Source organism: Sycon ciliatum, chromosome 1 (assembly GCF_964019385.1).
Source record: "Sycon ciliatum chromosome 1, ocSycCili1.1, whole genome shotgun sequence".
Taxonomy (NCBI): domain Eukaryota; kingdom Metazoa; phylum Porifera; class Calcarea; order Leucosolenida; family Sycettidae; genus Sycon; species Sycon ciliatum.
In genome coordinates this window covers 80,520,919-80,535,074 of record NC_088643.1, presented here as the reverse complement: position 1 = coordinate 80,535,074, position 14,156 = coordinate 80,520,919, and the positions used below count along the sequence as shown (strand labels likewise).

The following is a 14,156-nucleotide window of genomic DNA, read 5'->3' as shown; positions in this document are numbered from 1 at the left end:
TTACAAAGATGCAACCAAGAGTGCATAAAAAGTGTTTATGTACTGTAATTTCAGAAATTTTAGGTGCTCAATATTTTCGGTATGAGGACAAAAGGCCAGGTTAGGTGAACAGAAATTTTAGGTACAGAGAAGCAGTTCCCAAATTTGTATTACGTGTGTTAGTGCTTGTCCGGTGTATTGAAATTTTAGGTATGAAGCAGATGCACCGAAAGTACCGAAAATAAAAGTACACCGAAAATTTGTGAAATTGCAGTGCTTTGCTTGGTGCAACCTGTTAGCGTTACCATACAATCATGTAGTTACAGCAGGGACATCACCATGATATTGTGGTCTCTCTTGAGAGCGCTTGTATAATTATATGGTGTCAAGGATGGGAATCGGGGTCCATTATTAGCACAGTACACACTGTACCAGAGGCAGCATAATACTTCAGCAAAGCAAACAGGTGTGGCCGGTGACATACCGTTTTAGCAACATGAAATGGATACGAACAGCACAGAACTAGTATTGGTGAAAGAAGCAAGACGTAAGTGGGAACAATCTTGACAGGACTTAAAAAATTAGAAGCAAGAAAATAGCAGGAAAATAGCGTTGAATAAAAAGCATTATGTCAAGGAGCTCTGGAAAAGAATCAGGCCACAACACGAAATAGCAGAACTACAGGCGAAGGAAAGGATGCAATGGCGACAGCAAGTTGAAATTAATATCTGTGTGTTTCATGGGGAAGGCGAGTGATGGACAACCAAGGCATGCTTCTTATGGCTCCAACGACACGCTCCGGGCCTAAAATGGCTGTAGGCTAGTACGTAAAGAGCAAGCTGAACAATGTATTATGCAAGCAGAGCCCTGGTAAGACTTCTCTTGTCTTGTATGTGCTACCAAGAGTAATAAGCATGCAGGCATGATTTATGGTATTGTTCAAGTAATTGGTTGGGCGGAATGATATTGGCAGTTTCGAGGGAGGCGGCAGAGGACAGGAGGGCAGGCACTTTTTGTGAGGAAAACTAAATACATGTACTATGGGCAAAGCGGGCGATGACTACGCATGCAGCACCACTCAGCACAATCTAAACAGACATTTTCGCACAGAGGACAGTTTGTCCAAAGACGAGTAGCAAAACGTCATAAACACACACACAAAAAACCGATGACTAGTGCATGCATTGAATTGTGACCAGCAACACAAGTTGAAAAATGATCATGCAATGGGCATGGAACATGGGGAGGGAGAGTGGACAAGAGTATTGTCATAAATAAGAGCTGACAGAACAACGACAATAAAAGCACAAACCTAGGCGGGAAGAAACTAATATAATCAAGGAAGGGCACGCACACTATCCGAATTCCAATGAATTGTACTTGTCAGCCAAGACTCAAGCCCGTATGCAGCGGGTACGTAGCGGGGTGCAATGTCATGCTTTTATCAAGAAATAGCACTACTTTACCAGGTCTTGATAGATGGCCGCTGAAATGGCACACACGTGTAGAACAGGATATACGCTGCAGAACTCTGCACACAAAGTAGAAACAGAAAGATGGGAGCAACAGCCATTGGAATGTTGGTGTGAAAAAGAAAGACGATAGTGGCCAGGCAATGACTATGAGAGAAGGGGCTAATAGCCTAATACCCGTACTTCGCCATTTTCCAAACAAGCTTGTGCATACAATACATGTGCATGCAGCTCTGCACACATATAAGACGAGAAACCACTCGGGATTCGTTGTTGCTCAGATTTCCCATGTCAAACCTATGGCAGTCTTGAGGCAACTGGCGCGAGCAGCTGTTGCTACTGTTCTGTACATGAAGCTTTGCGCACCCAACTGGGTTCGAGTGGGTTGCCTACAAAAAAACTCCAGCAATGTCCTTTGACTGGTGTCTGCTGCCACGGCCGACATGGAGTGACACACTACAGTGTCTTATTGCTGAATGCAGTGTCAACCAGGCATACGCATGTATACATGTATACACATAATAAACTATAATAATTCTAACGCTAGTAACTACAGAACAACAAGGGCAATCAAGGCTTGTTTGCTGCTACTCAAACTAACGCTAGTACTCAAACTAACGCTAGTATTTAAACTAACGCTAGTATTTAAACTACAAAAAGTAGTCACTGTCACCACATACTGGCCTAATCACCCGAGCCAATGGCAAATATCAATACTGTTTTTAAAAATAGACATCGTGAGAAAAGGAGAGGGTCAGAGCGGCGGCGGCCTACCTGCATCATCTGACCAGCAGATACTTTCTTGACAATGGAGTCATCATACGAACCCCAGTCGTTGTCAAACACATTCTTGCAGAATGCCGTGTCTGTGGAGTAGGCAAGAAGCAGATGCATGTACATGCCTATGCTGAGAGATAAGAATGCAAGAGGTACACCATTAGCAGGGGTGGATCCAGAGATCTCTACAGCGGGTTCCAGTTTAGCCAATACTGAATAGCTGATACATGTACATGTACATGCATATTATGGTTTCCGGTAGTACAATGCGAAATTTAGGGGGTTGCGCGGAATCCCCGGGTAAAGTCATGATACCGTTGTCTCCCGGAGCTACTCCTTCCATGATGAACCATTACCATCACTTCCATGATGAACCATTACCATCAGTTCAATTCTGCACCATTACCACCTCAGTAGCAACTAATTATCAGTACAAAAAGGAATGCATGTCAGATGAGAGGAAAGAAATTCAAAGAATTCTACTTACAGTGGCCACCGCTCATCGTTCCATAATGATTCTACAGAAAACGAGATATCCACAGCAACAAAATTAGCAACAGCAGCATTGTCAAAGACACAAGCCAAAGATCAGACTAACGAACGCAGAATCAACACATACACCTTAAAAGAGTTTAGTCCCCAAAAGAAGTGAAGAAGAAGAAAGACCCGCGGCAACTCACTTCCAGCACGAAGTACATGTGCAGTATATTCTCTATTATCAGCGAAGGTCTCCATTACCTGTACAGTCTGTGATACTACTGGGAGCACCTTTCCAAACATTACTACCACAGTCTCTGTCATAAGCGCAGTGTGTGTTCGTTTCTCTTTCTTGGCACTTCCTGCGGAGTGAAATTCAGTGCAGCATGCACCATGTCTACCACATACATGTATTTCTTCTTGCTTTGTATGGAGTTGATAGTGGTTGAAAACAACACAAGTACAGTCTCTGATATTATAAGGATGGGTAGAGGATATGGGTAGAGGATGCTGAAGAAATATAAGCACAGCTCTTATTACAGAGAACATACAGTATGACTGAATGCACATGCAAGTGTATTTAGCCGCATAATGCAAACACATCTGTGCCCACACGCACACGTGTACGCTTACACACACGTACACATATGAACGCACGCACGCACACGCACACACACGCATCCATACACGCACATACACACCCCCAACCCTGAATGCACACCCATTCACAGCCAGATGCAAACTTGTTAGAACAACAATCTCTTACCGACACAGCATACAGGTTGTATGGACCTTTGGGACGCTCTCCAACAACGTGAGGTAGCAGGTTCAGATCCCTGATGTGACATCAGCAGCAGCAGCAGCGATGGCAGCAGCAAAGCACACCAATACAGCACAGCCAATAACGATCACACATGTACATGTACATGACAGCACAATGAAGACATTTTGCTGTTGGCGTGGTGGTGGTCATTGTTCCTATCAATTTATCTTTGTTGAAAACTCCAAGTACACATACATGCACTCAAACAACTACAGTGCAATGAAACGCTACCATGCGAGTCAATGAAACGCCGGGCACTCTGCAACCAAGACCTGTGAATACTGGTGCGCTGGTGCACTGGCGCAAGGCGTAAACTTGACTCACGCGATCGGATTTCATGGAGCAACACTGTACATTAGATGCAGCATCTCAAGTTAGCATTAGGATACAGAATACACTCAACACAGACTGTAGTAGGCTTGCAGTAGTGAGTGAAAGTACACTTCAGTGCTACTGAATGCAGACTCTGAGGATGCTCCGATTTCTCCACTTAGCCTTGGAAAGCAATGTACACGTGTGCAGATAATACACATGCACAACCATGAAAAGTACCTTGAAGGAAAGGAGATGGGCGACTGAATCTTGTCCCAAAACATACCGCGCATGTGGAACCTTCACAGGACACATATACACAACACAACACGTACATAGACAGGTACACCAACACACACACACCATTGGACCATTGGACCATTGGACGCCCATCGCCGGAGGCGATGAAAGCGATGCTACAGCAGAAGCCATAGCAGCTTGTGCTGGGATTGCACCATTCAACAGCTTGCAAGGCTGAAGAATTGACCGCCACTATTCAGCCTGGTCTACACCACACAGCTATGAAGTGGCTTTTTCTGGCCAGTGAATCCCCACTTTTTGGTCTTTTTTATTTTATTTTTTGCCGCCCACACATCACACCACATACTCCGGCATGCACTGGCTGTTGGTAACCACCCAGGAGAATGAAAGAAAAGTCAGGAAGAGTCTGAGAAAGAGAAGAAAGACGTGTGTGACCATAATCGTCGGGAATCGAACCCGCAACCTATCGATTGGAAATCGCTGCACATACCACTGCACCATATGGGACAACACACACACACACACACACACACACACACACACACACACACACACACACACACACACACACACACACACACACACACACACACACACACACACACACACACACACACACACACACACACACACACACACACACACACACACACACACACACACACACACACACACACACACACACACACACACACACACACACACACACACACACACACACACACACACACACACACACACACACACACACACACACACACACACACACACACACACACACACACACACACACACACACACACACACACACACACACACACACACACACACACACACACACACACACACACACACACACACACACACACACACACACACACACACACACACACACACACACACACACACACACACACACACACACACACACACACACACACACACACACACACACACACACACACACACACACACACACACACACACACACACACACACACACACACACACACACACACACACACACACACACACACACACACACACACACACACACACATACAGGCACATGCACAAACACACCAACACGCACGCATGCATGCACTCACACACAAGTGCACACACACATACACATACACATACACGTACACATACACACACATACACACACACACATACACACACACATACACACACACACAAACACACAAACACACACACACACCATACACACACACACACACATACACACACACACACACACACACACACACACACACACACACACACACACACACACACACACACACACACACACACAATAATAGTACAAGGTATCGGGTGAAAATTTGATTGAGATAATTATTGTGCAGCGAAGACACCACTTGGATTGAAGATGGTGTGTGTAAGGTTTTCCAGGTAATGAAGTGGCTGCAGTGGAGCTTGCGCACATTAAGAAAAGGTATCAACGCTTCATCCTGTCCAGTGCTGGATGTCCGTGAGCCAAAGGACACGTATGAAGTGGACGCATGCGCTGCCTTATAGTGTATGTATGTTATACCATCATATCTACAGTAGGGGGTATATGGGGTACATCCCTTTACCCAAACTGGCCCAGTCAGTCAAGGCTTGTACCCTGGGCGCATTGTACCCGAGTGTTCCATGTACATACACAATGACATGTACTAGTACTTGCTGGACATCATATCTGCAGTGTATGTCAGGACTGAACAGCGCACAGGAGTTGAGGACTTGTGAGGCTAGACAGGTAGTGAACACAAGCAAACATGAGAAACTAGAGATACTGCTAGACTGTAATGCTTGGCTGCTGGCAGTACCTTTTGAAGTGGATGAGAAGGATTGTAGGCAGCTTCCAAATCTCCAACTTTTTCCAAGCGTCGCGCGGCCTCTTGCAGTGTGGACATTTCCTAGTGTGACCAAGCAGAGGTGTAGACGGATTTAACTTGACAGCACACACACACACAGTGACAGCCACCAGCCCACATTGCAAAGTAGAAACTAAGCCGGGCACCACAAAGAACATGCCTATGCACCCCACTGTCATGTCAGTACACAAAATCAACTACCACCTCCCAGTCAAGCATCAGCATACGAAATGACAGACAAAGAGAGAAAGAGAAAGGAAGAGAGAGAGAGAGGGAGAGAGAGACTATTTGTTGACAGCAGACCACAGCTAGCTCAGCTAATTAGCCAAGTGCAAGCACCCGTACCAAGCATTATCGTCCTGTACTGTCTCCTCGCGAGTAAAATACTGGAGCAATTCCTACACATTTACAAACACACAATGAAAGGCAGATCTGGCATAGTGCACACCGGCAAGCAGAAATATTCATCTGGAATTTAATTTTGTCTTTTCGTCAAAGGAGTTTTTGGACTAAATTAAACGACGGACTAACGACGATTTGTCCAGGTTTTCAATTAACCGGACAAAGTCCCCTTCTTTGAAGTTGGATGAAACTATTCACCGACTAAATTTTCTGCTTTGTAGAATAAGCACAATCCACTAGCCATGCAGAATGGCAGTACTCGGCCACCGAAGGGGTATGGGTACAATTCCTCCGTCCATGCCTGAGGCCGCCGCCGCTACGCAAAGTAAGCAGTAGTGTTCAGCCTGTGCTGACAGTGGGTGGATAGTGACGAATGGAGTGATACACAGGAGATAGCATGGTACATGTACCGTATTGGCATCTCTTGAAAGCGGTGAGAAACGGCTGAATGCGTTGAGCACATGCGACACACAACGCTTTCAAAGGGGGTGACGGCGAAAAGTGGTTGAGAGTTGAAAGTTAAGCCGTTCCCGTGGGAACACAAGCGCTTTGCGCTGAATGGGCAAATTGCCTTGGTGTGACCGTGGCATAACAGTCTCTGGTCAGACAAAAGCTATAAAACATCAAATAAAAAAGAGGTGAAAAGTCACACAAACACAAAATCAGAATGATGGGTAGTGCCGAGAAGGGAATCATTTGGGCAAACCATCGTTTCCAGTAGGTGTTTGGAGGATTGATGTCTGGTCCTTTGGGCATGTGGCATAAAAATAAAAAGAGTTGTAACCTACAGCTTTTTCCGGTTGTATAAGCCGCACTGGAGTAAAAGCCACACCTAGATTTTTTCGCTACGAAATACAGACATCTACCCTATTCATCACCGTTAATTTGATGATCGGAGTATAAGCTGCAGCGACTTTTTTGGGGGTGTTTAAAGTGCGGCTTATACTCCGGAAAATACGGTAACTTAGAGCCTACCTCCAATGATAACTGGCGTCGTGAATGCGGCAGAGGCAGTGACAGATACATGAATGGTTGGAATGTCACAGACACTTTATGGCAGACTTTGCACTTGAGAGAAGACTTGAATTGACCCTGCACAAGACATATCGACAGTCGTAGGTAAACACTAATCAGTCACACATGCTATGCACACTGAACACTAGAAGCGTGGATACCATAAAGACGGTATACACTGCTGCGATGACAACACAGCATACATAGAAGAAGACGCGAGCTTGCATCCATTTCTTCTCCCATCCTCACCTGGAACAGATCGATAATGACGGAGTTGTTTCGACTGAGATGTCGCTGCCATGCTTCACGTGCCGCTTGCGGATCTGGTAGTCCCTCAATATCAGGCTCAGCAATGTAAACTTTCTTCTTGATCTGACACACAGGCAAAAAGAGTACGTAGACTGCGGTTAGACCAACGTACTTACCGTATATTCTCTATTATAAACGCCGTGCTTATATATTTTCAACACCCCTCTACCCCGTGCTTATATTGGAGACCGCGCTTATATTGGTGACCGTGCTTATATTTTTCAACCAATACATCCATACAGAGCAAGAAGAAATACATGCTAGATATCATGCATGCAGCATTGATTTCCACCAAGACCGTGCTAAAAATAGAGACTGTGCTTATAATATTTCGAAAGGTGCTCACAGTGTGCTAGTATTAGAGACTGTGCTAGTAATGGAGACCTGTGCTTATAATAGAGAATATACGGTACTTATTTTATCCTAAACTACTGGGTTTCTGCCGCGCAACGTTCCGGGTCTTTTGTGCAGTTCACAGAGGTTTCACCCAAACGCTAATAGGGAGGTTTAGTCCCACGTAACGGATACGGGAACGTGGGTGATACACGTAAAGTTCATGCAATGGACCCACGTTCGCAATGTTGTTTTTAGTCACACGGAACAAACAAAAGCATGAAGCGAAAGGCCCAAACTTGGTCAAAGACGAAGCTTAGAAGCTCATCGAATATTTTGATTTCGTGCTTCGGAAACCTCTTCAGCTGAGCACCCTCACAGCTTGCACAATGTGCTCCATTCTGATTTTCACCCACATTCTGGCGGAATGTGAGTGAGCCTCCATACACATGTCGTGAATCAGAAAACGGCTGTATGTGGGTCACTGAGTATCATGTGGTACACACGGATTACGTGGGACTAAACCTCCCTAATGGCTCATGCCCAAAACTTGGTACGAGTACCACACTCAAGAATTTCACAATGAAGAGACCACCCAGTGTGGTAACAGTTGCATTGGAGTCTACAGCCATACAGGAATACAGTGTACAAAAGAATGGACACACAAATAGATTGGAAATGCAGAAAAAAATTTACAGTCGTCCCCGGGTGGGCTTGAACCACCAACCTTTCGGTTAACAGCCGAACGCGCTAACCGATTGCGCCACGGAGACTGCACATGTACAGGCAGGCATACAGCTCTTCCTATTACCACCGCAAGGCTTCATTATGGTAAAAGCTACATTAGGGGGGTTTCGCTCTACGTAATTACGTATGAAAATCCGTATGTCGTACGCGCCGGGGAGCGAGGGCAACTTTCATACGTAAATCTCTCTACGGATTTCCGTAGGAAAGCTCTTTCCTACGTTGGGTTCTCCGTAGGACTTTTTGAAATATATTTTCGCATTTTCCGCATTTGTCCATGGCAACATTCAAGCCGCGCGAAACACAAGGTACACACAACGTACACCACGTGCAAAATATCATGGAAAACGCGGTTTCGGTTCATGGTGCATACGGTGGGCGCATGCAGCCAACGCGTCTCCAAAGCAACAACGCATGTTGAGCAGTCGTGGAGAAATCACGTAGAGCGAAACCCAACAGCTCTGATTTTCACGTATGAAAATTCCGTGCAGTTCATACGTTATTTTCATACGTAATTCCGTAGAGCGAAACCTCCCTATTATCTTATCCCCCATACCAAGAGTACATAACCCCCCAAGAGTGTGCAACTCGACTATGGGTGCTGTCCCGACAGAATTTCAAGTTGACGTCATTTTATGATGCAATGCCCCCTGTACACGGATTATCAGATGAATCCGGAACCTGTGGTGGACCAAAGTCCATCTGATCCTGTGCAAATTATTGCAAAGAAAAACGTGTGATGCGTTGACACCCGTACACACTGGTGCAAGGAGCATTGTATCATCAATAATGACGTCAACTTGAAATTCTGTCGGGACAGCATGGTATGTGGGAGTTGCACACTCTTGGGGGGTATGTACTCTTGCCCATACCAAGAGCCCATAAACTTTGCTAGAGTCTCGCTTCCCAGCTCCTACACAAGAGTACAATAATAGAAAAGCTGACAGGATCGCTTTTCTAAATGAAACCCAGTGTGCAGCTCTGATGGGTTGTTGTCAAGGCAAAATTCCATGATTACATCATTTCAGTGATGTAGTGCGTAGAAGCAGGATTCAAGCAGGTCTCTTTCTGCACAACTGCAGCTCAGTTGTACGCACTACGCCACTTCCAGACTCAGATCTGTACCAAATATGATGTTATCATAGAATTCCGCCGTGACAGACACCCATAGTGGAAAAAGCCCCAAGCTGCACACTCTGAGTTTCATGTACTCTTGCTCCTATGTACTTGTACTACTGCATGGATTTTTGCACGATTTCCTCCCACTAAAAATGGCGTCCTTTTTTTTTGCCCAAATTTAAAATTTGACTCTCTGGCTGGGCCGCGGGGTGAATTACTGAAATACTCTTCGATATACTACTCTAAAGCAGATCACTACTCAGCCCAAACTGGGTTCTGTACGGTGAAATCGTGTTCTTTTTCTGTGACTTTCCTAGCTTCACTTTCATACTCCGCGCACCACGATCGAACTTCAAATTGATTCGCAGTGAACGAAGTTGTGTTCCACGCTTTTGAAATTGCGCAAATAATAGCACAAGGGTTCTTGGCCCTTATATGTAGGTTTCCAGTAGGGCAAACCGTAGTTATCGTCGTTGACCGAGCAGGCCAGCCAAGCGGCCGAGGCGGCGCGGCAATCCGCGGGGCTGTACGCACAGCCGCCCTGGCTGCCCCTTTCAGCACGGGGAGATTGCACGCGGTGCCTGCGCAAGCGCACTTCGAGGCTAACCAAAGAGTGCTGAGGGCACTCTTGTCTCTTGCTTGTTGGCACAGCAGCAACTCTTTGCCATTGCGCCCTTTGAGGGTTTTTTTCGTTCTCTTGTCATCATGGAGCTCTCGCAGACTCAATTGGCCGTCATCAAGGAGGCAATGGCCTCCGCAGTTTCTGCTGCTTTAGCTCAGCTCGCGCCAACCTCACAGGACCAGCACGCCGCAACGGACCCCACGCCAACAGTGGAGGACCAGGCCGCGACAAGTGGTGTTCAAGGTACGTTTCCTGTGGCGCCCAGGCTGCCCTCTTGCGTGGCCCACGTGTTGGTGGACACCATGCGAAAGATTAAAAGTGTCGAGTATGTTGACCTGGCTTCGGTCCTGCCCAGTCGTGCCGTCTCGTCTGAACCACCGGCCAAGCGTATTCGCATGGACGAGAGCGCAGATTCGGCAGTATTTATTTCAACAGTGTCCACACAAAGGAGGAAGATCGGGACACTCGCGGACTGGACCGAGGCCTGGTCGATATTTAGCATTATTGCCTGTAACGGCGCTCCTGGTCCTTGCAGTGACCTCCTGGAGCACCAGTTCAGGATTATCCAGGCCGCACAAAAATACCACTTTGCCGCGGTCTAGGAGTACGACGTACTCCTGCGCCAGCTGATGGCAAAGGACCACACCCTCAGCATCGGAGATATGCACACCGAGCTGTATACCCAGTGCTTTACCGGGCAGGCACTGAGTTTTTGCAGCAAGTGTAAGAGGTCTGGCCACTCTGCCGCATCATGCCGCGTCTCCGCAAGCGCCTTTCCGTGCCCCCGGCGCCAGTGCAGTACGGAAACCCGTATGCAAGCAGAACAACAAGGGTGGTTGCACCTTTGCCAACTGCTCGTACTGTCGCATTGGTGGCAGAAGATTCTCCACGTGTACACAGAAGACCCGTTATCCGGTTGAGTCACATTAATCCCAGCTTGAATCCCGTGCATAGGATCAAAATTGCTGAAGATGATGCACAAGTGCATCCCCTTTACATATGTGTATTGTGCCAACGGGCCATGAAAAGAGCTAGTGAAAAAGCCATGCACTGCGGCGATGGTTGTGGCTCTCCTGTAAAACGGACAGCACATCAATGATCAAACTGTTCGTTCTGTACCGGTCACACAGCAAAGGCCACGGGGAAAGCGGCATGCAAAGCAACTCCCACACTGGCGAGCGGCCGCTCCTCAAACAACACGCGCCCAGGAAGGACATGTAAGCACCGCAGCCGGGACCACGTCCACCTCAACACAACCATTAGTCTCACTAGCATCAGCAATAGAAATGGAATGTGGTTCGGATGTACCCAGGGAGAATGCATGTGTGATAGGCAGCAGCCAACACACGGCAACTATTCCACTGGACAAAGAGCGGTTTATCAGCGAATACACAGTACATAAGTGCAACATACACACTTACATCCTGGACAATGCAGTAGAAGTACCATGCTGCGAGGAGAACTTTTGGGCTGACTGTATTTGTGGATGGTTAGAAGCACACAAGCAATGTCCTGCACGCTGCAACAGTTTGAAGGCATCCGAGCTAAAGACGCTAGGAAAAGTTCCACGTAGAATGATGGATGGTTGGACACTCTGGTGTGACATCCACTAGCCATCTCTCCAAGGCTGCCCGGTCGTTACTCCTTTGAGAGATCTACGAAAATACGTTGCACCATGCCAGTTCAACCTGGCCATGGCGACAACTCCAATCCTCACCATTAGGCGAAGTGTCAACACCACCGTCCAAGTTGTGCTGCAATGTAGCTGACCATCTAACAGGTCAAATTGGTCGCAGCAAGAGTGCATGACGGGCAGTTGGAGGCGAGGACAGCCTCACATGGCAAGCCACAGGTGTACCAACGGGCTGTTGTGAGCAATGTGCCGTCTGACCGAGCTGCGGACACAACTTTCTGCCGCCGATCGTCAGAGTTGATGAGACATGCCAAGACAGTGTGTGGCGGTGTAGCTGGAGCAAGGGCACAAGAGGTGGCAGGCTTGCAGAGACTGTCTGCTGCTGAACAAGAGCAGCTTCTGTTATATGCTGGAATCAAATCCAAGAAGCCGTCACCTGGCATTGCACTGGCCATCAAGGCTGATCTCAGCCTCTCGTGGAGTCAGTTGCGGAAGCTACGGCGATGGCTTCCAGCAAGACATCGTGAAATTCCTGGCCCTCTGCAAGAAGGAAGTCGTGTCCAGGAAATTTGGCCACATCACGCCCAAGCTGCATCTATTTAAAGAACATACAGCTCCGCTAATGCGACGAGTCCGCGTAGGGTTGGGCCTCCTCGCAGAGTAAGGCGCAGAGAGTCTCCACTCGTCATTGAGTGACTTCAAATACAGGTACATTCCTGGAGAACTGCTTCGCCTCCAAACTGTTGCAGGACAGCACCTTCTGACGACGATGAACGAGGCGGTAGCACTGCGCCCTGTGCCACGGAAGGGAAACTCCAAGGAACCGCAGGTCGGCCACGAGCTGGACAGCCAAGGACAGCCAAACTGTCGGAAGACGTCCTCGGTAAGTGAGCAAACTGTCTGTTCGCCAGTGGAGAAACCTGTCAACATGTCTGTCGTGCTTCTTGTCCAGATAATTATTCTTGTTCACTCATAGATATAAAAAAATAGTTTGTCTGTTTTTGCTTAACTGGAATATCACTGAAAAATCTAAGTGAACTAAAAAACCGATTTGGTACTTCCTCCGCGTCATTAAAATTGTCGCTTCCCAGAGCGATTTTTCAAATTTATTTTGTCCACTCGAGGGACAAAGAAATCAGCTAGAAATTGAGGCAGAGCATTGTCGACGGACCAAGCTTTAGTTTGTGGCCTCCCGCTTCGCTGCACTTGCAGCTAAGGTCGACGTCTTCATCAGAGTTTGAGGCAAACCCTTCAGCACTCAACAATACGATGAAGAAGACGCGCGTTCAAATTCAGGTCAAGAAACTTCGTTTTCAAGCGATCCATGCCTCCAGGTGACAGGGGATGAAGGGAAGCTAGCATTTTTCAAGTACACTGTAACGACCTTCCAGCAGGGTAGGGTAAGCAGTTCCGCACCTTCTTTCCTTGGCAAGCGCTTCGCTGATTTTGTCGGTGTTTTCAGACCTGCTACCTTCGCAGCAACATGCGCCACAAGTAGCGCATTTTAGGAATTTGAGACCACTTTGTTCTTGCCATCGTCAACTTCAGCATTTCGTATTCAGGAGAGATACCAAGATTCTTATACCCGGGCTTGCAGTCTTGAAAAATGCCCACTCGAACGATGCGGGACGGCGCGAACTCCAGAAAACGAAATGCGCTCTGGGGCGGAATAGTGCGGAGCGCGATGAATTTGCTTGGTGCGGAAGAGAGCTCCGACAAAGTCCGAGACCATCACGGCTTCAGTAACAAGTAGACATTGCGCAGGAAGGGTCGCACCAGTGTTCGAACACAGAAAACAGCGATTCCGACTGTCTGACGAAGACGAGCCAAGTCACAAATATTGCGATAAGCGAAGCGACAATTTTAATGACGCGGAGGAAGTAGTAGGTACACTCTGATAAACTGATAACTCACACCGAATCTAACATAATCCTGCTAAACCGCGCGAAACGATGCCATATTTTCGTGGTGCTGCCTTAGGTGTTATAGTTAC

General features: G+C 47.2%; 1 protein-coding gene and 1 non-coding gene across 4 annotated transcripts in view; both read right to left on the bottom strand.

The window, feature by feature from the left end:
* Positions 1-322: 322 nt before the first annotated feature.
* The window catches only part of LOC135805776 (ubiquitin carboxyl-terminal hydrolase 8-like), a 29,388-nt gene continuing 15,554 nt past the window's right edge, over positions 323-14,156 (bottom strand). For all 3 annotated transcript variants that reach the window (XM_065319866.1, XM_065319867.1, XM_065319868.1), the window contains 9 exons: positions 7,653-7,775; positions 7,365-7,481; positions 6,333-6,385; positions 5,940-6,029; positions 4,081-4,140; positions 3,472-3,541; positions 2,716-2,746; positions 2,226-2,317; positions 323-1,510 (listed from right to left, as the gene is read on the bottom strand). In XM_065319866.1, coding sequence (XP_065175938.1) covers positions 1,442-1,510; positions 2,226-2,317; positions 2,716-2,746; positions 3,472-3,541; positions 4,081-4,140; positions 5,940-6,029; positions 6,333-6,385; positions 7,365-7,481; positions 7,653-7,775 — 705 coding nt within the window. In that variant the 3' untranslated portion in view covers positions 323-1,441. The remainder of the gene's footprint in view (positions 1,511-2,225; positions 2,318-2,715; positions 2,747-3,471; positions 3,542-4,080; positions 4,141-5,939; positions 6,030-6,332; positions 6,386-7,364; positions 7,482-7,652; positions 7,776-14,156) is intronic.
* Positions 8,745-8,818, bottom strand: Trnan-guu (transfer RNA asparagine (anticodon GUU)). The gene has a single exon. It is a non-coding gene; the product is annotated as a tRNA-Asn (tRNA).